This window comes from Poecilia formosa, unplaced genomic scaffold (assembly GCF_000485575.1).
Source record: "Poecilia formosa unplaced genomic scaffold, Poecilia_formosa-5.1.2 Scaffold31, whole genome shotgun sequence".
Classification (NCBI taxonomy): Eukaryota; Metazoa; Chordata; class Actinopteri; order Cyprinodontiformes; family Poeciliidae; genus Poecilia; species Poecilia formosa.
Window position 1 is genome coordinate 1,107,979 of NW_006799970.1, and position 7,773 is coordinate 1,115,751.

Sequence of the window (7,773 nt, forward strand, 5' to 3'; positions counted from 1 at the left end):
GAGAAAGAAGCTCCTGGAAGTCTGGTCACCAAGCTCTGGAAAATGCTAATGGGATATAATTTACTGCAAATCTAGAACCGGAAGCCCAATGAGTGACCCACAGTTCAGTTCCACTGACAGGTAATGTCTAATCATCCACTGTCTGAACACACACACACACTGATTAAGCCTTCTAAGGTCATGGTTCTCAAACTGTGGTACATGTTCTACTGGTGCTACTTTGGCAGCTTTTAGTACTTTGGAAAAAAAAGTGGGCATCAGTTACTTCTAATATAAATACAAACAGATGAAGTCCAAATTAGATAATATAAGCACCAATCACCACTCCAAAGATAAGATTCTGCCATTTTCTTTCTTTGATTGGTTTCATTTAGCGCATCAGAACTAAGAACTCCCATCATTTGTGGTCTTCAAACACATCAACCAACAGCAGGCACTTTGATGCATTTTTTGTAAGCATGACAGGTAGCTCAATCAGCTCAAATAGATTGTACACCGCAAAGGAACATTTATTCCTTTGCGGTGAAAGCCATAATAAGCCATTATGATATGAAAGCCATATCATAATGGCTTTCATATCATATGAAAGCCATTTCATATGATATGAAATGGCTTTCATATCATATGATATGAAAGCCATAATATGATAAAAAAAAATAATCAGAAGTGTTTTTACTTTAATTGCTACAGAATATTTTATGCTAAGAAGCCAAATTGGATTTATTGGACAAGGTTGGTCAAAGGTCAAATTCTAATCTTTATGTTAATTTCTACAAGTTGGAACATTGAAATTTTAAGTTTAGAGTAAAAAGGAAACTCCTGATAATGAAACCGCATACTTCAGTCAATCACAGAGTGATGCAACACAAAGAGGTGACGATGTTTTAAAAGAAATAGTTTTTAATCCAGCGGAAAGTGTGAAGTTATTAGAAGTATCTTGACGTCATTGGCATCACAGCATCTAGCCCTTAGCTTAACCGATTCTTAATAAATTAAAACAAGTGCCTCCGTGTAGGCTGATGCAGTTTTAGATGGAAAAATGCCAGTAGTCCTTAGTTGAACAGTTGATGACCAATCAGCTGCTCAAGTGAAAATTCTCAGAGTCTGATCTCTGGCTGATTGATTGGTGTTTTACCTCAACTGAGTAATAAAGCCCTTTTCTGTGGATGTACTGGGAAAACTCGATATTTACTGAGGGTGGTGCTTATTATAAAACTCTGAGAACCATTGTTCTGGTATCTTAATCTGACTGTCTAATTATTTGTGCAAGGCAACATCCTTTTTTAGTAAACCTTTTAATACAGATCACTCTGTGTTGATGTGATCAGTTACAATTATGGAATTATATTACTGAAGAAGGACGTCAAACCTTAATGGAAACTCTGCCAACCATGGGTAATGTACTTCCTGCCAATGAGGAGGCCTTCAGTGTGTTTGTGCTAGGAAACAGTCCTCTCTAATCCAAGTACACCTTTCAACATCGCTATTACCCCTAAGCCTTTAAAGCTAACCCTCTCCTACACCTATTAAAGCAATCTCTGGATTTAAATAAAACCTTGGCTGCCTGAGGTAATCGCTTTATCTTGGCAGCTGTCTGTCCAAAAAATCAAAGGTTAAACCACAAGGGCTAAATAACATGTTTTTTTGGGAGCTGAATAAAAGAGAGCCATCCACGTGTTTGATTGCAGTGCATGGAGATGCAGTCAGTGTACATCCCTGCACGCTGCCTTGTGTCATTACAGGAATTACCTCTTCTGTGGGTTTCGCACCTTTAGGGAATAAGGAGGTGACTGTTCTCAATCTGACGTACGTACAACAGTGGAGCAGAAGTGAAGCTGGTGCATTACATCAAGCCTTCTTCCCTCCTAGAATCCCACATACCTGCAAGCAGAGCAGCAGGCCAGCCAAGCTTCCTGGAATGTGTTTGTAGACTTGGAACAGAGGGGAGCTTATTGCACAGGTTGGGATGTGAAATATCCTCATGGCTTTGAGCTGGAGGCTAAAGCCCAACCCATTTTACTTGACCCCCTTCCCCCACTGAAATGATGGCAACAGTGGCTGGCACCAACTGCAATTGTAGTGGTATTTTATTTTTATGTGTGTGCGCGTGCGTGTACGTGCGTGCGTGTGTGTGTGCGTGTGTGTGTGTGTGGTTTGTCTGATGGTATTTATGTGACTGGCTAAGCATGGGTTGGTATGGGATTCTCACAGTATGATAACCTTGACTTTAAAAATACAACCAAGTTCCATGGTTTCCTGATATTTACTGGAAAATATAGAAGACAGACTTATTGGCTTTATTTAAAACAGACAATAACAGTTACTAGGCCTAAGCAGCGAAACGCTGTGAAGGTTTGTTGTACTTTTCATAATGTTATCAAACTATATAGCCCAAATGATTAATTATACAAATATTATCGGGAAGGTTTTCTTAGTATTTTTTCATTTAATACATAGACTTAAGCAAAATAACCCGAATAAACACACTTAAATTAGTATTATTCTTATTTGCGCTTTTACAAATAAATCATTCTTTGCTCTTCAGCTGTTTATAGCGTAACACAAGTATATCGTTACCCTGGGATTTTAATCCTAGTCTTGCATTAATTTGGTCTACTTATTTTATCTTGTTTTTAGAATGGAATAGAAGTATTTATTGTCCCAGAGTTAGGGAATTTCTTAACATTTTTTGATGTATCTGTATGAATGGTGATGATGAATGATGATAACAGCTCCAGTAGCTGACTCTCGGTTGCTTGGCAATGGGACATAAAAAAAACAAAAGGTTTTGTTGGCTCTATTTGAAAGTAGTTTGACAGGAAACAGGGTAATGAGAGAGGAGGAAGACATGCGACAAATGTCGCCAGGTTGGGAATCGAACCTGTGACCACCGTCACGATGACTAAGGCCTCAGTACGTGGGTTGTGGTTTGCCCCTGGGTCACCACAGCGCCCACAGCAACAGGACATTTTAAACGTTTATTCCGAAGGGGTCGCGATTCCAGTTATGGTCCTTTTCTTTCTCAGTAAAATAGTTTCTGATATAGTCAGCGTCATACATATGTTCCACCAATGCTCACTTGGCACATTAAAAAAACAACAGTGTCTTCTTCTACAGTGTAAAATGATAGGTGTCTGTTAAAGGACATTATTGCCACCTAATACAGTGTACAGTATGCAGACCCCCACTGATGTTTTTATGACACTTTTTGTCCAGACAAAGGCCTGTGACCCTCTGACACTTCTAGGTCAGGACCCACCAGTTGGAAAAGACGGACTGATTTCAATGACATGATGCAAAATTTCACTGGTTTTGGAATTGTAAAAACTGTATAACGTATTTCAACCTTTATACACATTGATACTGTTAACTGGTCCACGCCTGTGTTGATTAAAATGGTGCATTAATGCTGAAGTCTGTGATGGAGACAAAATTAACAGTGCTTATGTTGGAGTTAATCTTAAATATTGCATTGTNGTCACGATGACTAAGGCCTCAGTACGTGGGTTGTGGTTTGCCCCTGGGTCACCACAGCGCCCACAGCAACAGGACATTTTAAACGTTTATTCCGAAGGGGTCGCGATTCCAGTTATGGTCCTTTTCTTTCTCAGTAAAATAGTTTCTGATATAGTCAGCGTCATACATATGTTCCACCAATGCTCACTTGGCACATTAAAAAAACAACAGTGTCTTCTTCTACAGTGTAAAATGATAGGTGTCTGTTAGGACATTATTACCACCTAATACAGTGTACAGTATGCAGACCCCACTGATGTTTTTATGACACTTTTTGTCCAGACAAAGGCCTGTGACCCTCTGACACTTCTAGGTCAGGACCCACCAGATGGAAAAGACGGCTTTACCCGGAGTGATTTCAATGACATGATGCAAAATTTCACTGGTTTTGGAATTGTAAAAACTGTATAACGTATTTCAACCTTTATACACATTGATACTGTTAACTGGTCCACGCCTGTGTTGATTAAAATGGTGCATTAATGCTGAAGTCTGTGATGGAGACAAAATTAACAGTGCTTATGTTGGAGTTAATCTTAAATATTGCATTGTGGCTAGCTCAAAAATACAACACAGTACATTTTGACTTCATATTTTGTCTTAGCTTTCATTAGATTATCAAATCATAATATACGGCTACACAAATATATTCTCCTGGGCCTGTTCGCATGTTGGGATCCATGGCTTTTATGCTCCAGTAATTCATTTTTTTTAAGTCTCCATAAAGAAAATAATATAGCTTAATGTATTATCTGAAAGATAAAGAGCAGATTTTACAGTAGGCCTTTCTGCGCAGCTAGCTGTGTGCCTCTGTTGCAAAACCAATTTGGTTACTTTCGTGTAGGATGCAGCTGCTCATCGGGGTGTATGTGAAAAGCGCTTGATAGTGCTGCGTTTCCTTCGCTTCCTCTCGCTTCATGTGCAACGCTTTGCCGCCTGCGTTTGCAGCAGCGTCGGCTTTGACTGCAGTCAGTTTAGTGTGCCTGCTAGGGTCTTTGTCACAGAGTTCTGCTGATCTCCACGTTTTCCCACCACCTCCCTACCGAGGTCCTCCCGGAAACCGGTGCTGTTGACATCACTGGTTGTAAACAATGGTTTTCAGTGCAAGCAAATTGTCCGTCCAGTGCATATTCCTGCAGTTGTTTGTCATAGAAGTCTGAAAAATGTCTGTCCAGATGTCAGTGCGTTTTGCACCTTTTTTTTTAATATATATTTTTTATTTTTCATCAGAAGTAAAAATCCTTTCAGAATAGATGTGGAGTATGTGTATTTCTGTAAACAGTTAATGCTTGTTAAGTAACGAGGACCACAAAGTGACGATGTCAGCTCTTTTTGACAATAACACAGAGCTAAAGTTTATGTTTGCCATGCTGCAGCGTAGTTTGTTTCCTCGTGATAAATTTTTTCGTGAGTGTTTCTGACAGCTTGGCGTGCATCTCCTCCATCTTGGCAACCTTCCATGATAATGCAGCATCCTTTCATTCCATCAACTTAGTGCTGATGCTGAAGGAGCTGCGTCAGCTGCTCTGAGCTGTGCATCAAAAATGAGTATGTAGAGATAAATTACGGACAAGAGCTGAAAAAAGGCTCAACGTAAGGTACCAACTGCATGTTTCTTGCAAAGAAAAATAAAAAGGGAATTTGATTTCAATTACAACATCTTCGCATTCAGTTACAATATTCCTTCGGTAGAGTATGAGATTCAACATGCTCGTTTTAGCTAATAAGCTACACAGATCTTTAAAGGCGTCTTAAAATTGCTTTGTTAAAATGGTGATTGATACAAGCAAGACGGTGTTGCTTTGACAAGCGGTTATGAGAGCTTTCAGTATTATAATACCACAGCAATAGCAATTGTTTTACTTAAAACAAAAATGCAACAATTATTACTACAATGATTATTATGCTTACAATAATGATATTGATGCACAGACAAACATTTGGAGAGTGAATGAACACAAATGAATGTGGTGATGTACTCAATGGTTTGTCAGTTTCTTTCTGCTAAAGATAGGAGCAAAAAAAAGATAAATTCTACTGCACAAGTAATCAGGTAAACAGTGTCACCTACAACAGAAGGTTAAAATAATAGTTTTTTTTTATTATTATTGCTTTTAAAATATTAAAATCCTATAGTTTTTAAATGAACATGCTTAATTTAGGAACTATTACCCTTTTTTCCCTCCTGCCCTATAAAGAGTAACAGTTAGTCTAAGAAGTTATAAGTTGGTCATTGAGCAGGGCTACGTGCTCATCTAACAAACCTGCAGTCTACTGCTGAGCTGCCTTTTTGCATGCAAAATGTAGTATCTAAAAAGCGCTACGTTAATAACAGCTTGCTGCGCTCTGCAAGTTTCCATTGTAGGACACAAGCAGACAGTTTTCTTTCTTATAAACAAGAGAATTGTCTAAACAAGAGAATTGTCTTGACTTAATGTTATTGCACAAAGTCTACATAGGTTGTTGTATGTAAATGTCCAGTTAGTTCAATGTGAGAGTAGAATGTGCTGTTCTACAGAACAAAAATGCGTCTTTTGTATAAACAAAAATAGTCATCGGTGAATGTCGGGAACATCACTGGCGAGTCAGTACGTTTCTGTTCACCAAGAGATCTTGGTTCAGAGTAGAATAACTTTTCAGGTCGTGGAAAAGTGTCCAGATCCATTCCCTGAGAGTTGCTCTCCTTCAACTATTAGGTGCATCCCTAAATCACATTTAGGTGTCTTTATATTTAAAGGCTTTACTGTATTTGAGAAGTCCAGAGGATTCTCTTGCAAGAATACTCCTTCTTCTCCAGGTTTTAAATAGCAGTCCATTTAAATGCTAAAATACTTACTCTCTAGACTTATATTTTAAATATGGGTTAAAAAGTAACTTATTGCAGTTTTCTTGGACGATCATTGATCTTTAAAAGCCTGACCTGTTGATTCCGATTTTAGCCCATACGGATTTTTTTTTCTCTCTGAGATATTGCTAAACATAGCAAGAAAGTCGCCGAGTTGGCAACAGTGGGGTGACTATTATTAACTGCAAACGTGCAGACATGACCTGCTGGGCCCGTCTGTGTGTCAAACTTCTCTCATGGCAGAGTAAAAATTGACAGTGGTTGACTTTCTGACCTTTGATGAGATCGGTGGATAAGATCGGTGGATAAGATCGCTTCACGTCTAAGTTTTGGCAGATCACAGATCTCCCAAAATTAAGGAAATCGGGGCCGATTTATCGGCTAGCTAATTTATCGGTACATCCCTTCTTTTGATGTGGATTTTAAATTTGAAATGAGTCTCAGCTCCTTCAGGTTAGTGCCAGCAGAAAATAAGGAAGCACATGGTGGAACTGCACATCTCCTAAGCTTATCAACTACTTCTCAGTTTAACGCTACTAAGAACGGTTGAAAACAGCATAATGAACAAACATTGGTTGTAATGAAGAACACTTCATTACAACCGGAGAACTGGAAAGAGCAGGAGCTTCTTAAAGAGACATAGGCCCAATTTCAAGACGTTAATCTATGAAGTCAATTCTTTTTATAAATAGAAACCATTTCTACAACAACTGAAAGTAAAGTTACTTGGTTGTGCAGTAAAATGGCACAATTGTGCCTGGAAAATACATGAAACACCTCCCTTTATAAAGGGCTAAATGGGGTCTTCTGATGACCTTAGGGTGTCACACCAAAATAAATACCCATTAAGGAAGCAGAGCTTCAATACAAAGTGAGTCACACTTCGTGACTCACTTTGAAATGTTGCGAGTTTCATTTCAAACCCGCAACATGAAGGTCAAAAGATTGTCATACATGTAAATACATAACACACAAAAAATAATTCTAATTGAAACTGTTTATCTTCTTTCTTAACTTATTATTGGGGCCTGCCATAGCAATGTGTAACAGAGCATTGCTGTGGCATTTCAATGCCTCCATGCAATGCATGGCGGGCACGCATTCTACACATCAAAATAACTGCCGGTTCCTTTCACCATTAATGCGTCTCGTACCGCCGCGTGCCCCCTCACAATATATATATATATATATCAAAACATGCGACTCGAACCTGTGAAGGTGCTATTACTTTTGTTGGCATTTTGAGTAACCACGCCGACGTAATTAACAAAAAAACGAGCCAAATTCAAATCAAAACAATTTCTAATTGACACTGTTTTGTGTCAGTTAGGGTGCGTTCACACTGCAACCTGAAGTGACCCAATTCCGATTTTTTTGACGTAATGCGACCTGTATCCGATCTTTTCATGGCG

At 38.8% G+C, this 7,773-nt stretch overlaps 1 protein-coding gene across 5 annotated transcripts in view; it reads left to right on the forward strand.

Annotated features, from left to right (window-relative positions):
* The first annotated feature begins 6 nt into the window (after window positions 1-6).
* Window positions 7-7,773, forward strand: part of arhgef12a (Rho guanine nucleotide exchange factor (GEF) 12a) — a 57,904-nt gene continuing 50,137 nt past the window's right edge. For all 5 annotated transcript variants that reach the window (XM_016670183.1, XM_016670184.1, XM_007549417.1 and 2 more), the window contains exon 1: window positions 7-120. In XM_016670183.1, the coding sequence (XP_016525669.1) occupies window positions 89-120 (32 nt within the window). In that variant the 5' untranslated portion in view covers window positions 7-88. The remainder of the gene's footprint in view (window positions 121-7,773) is intronic.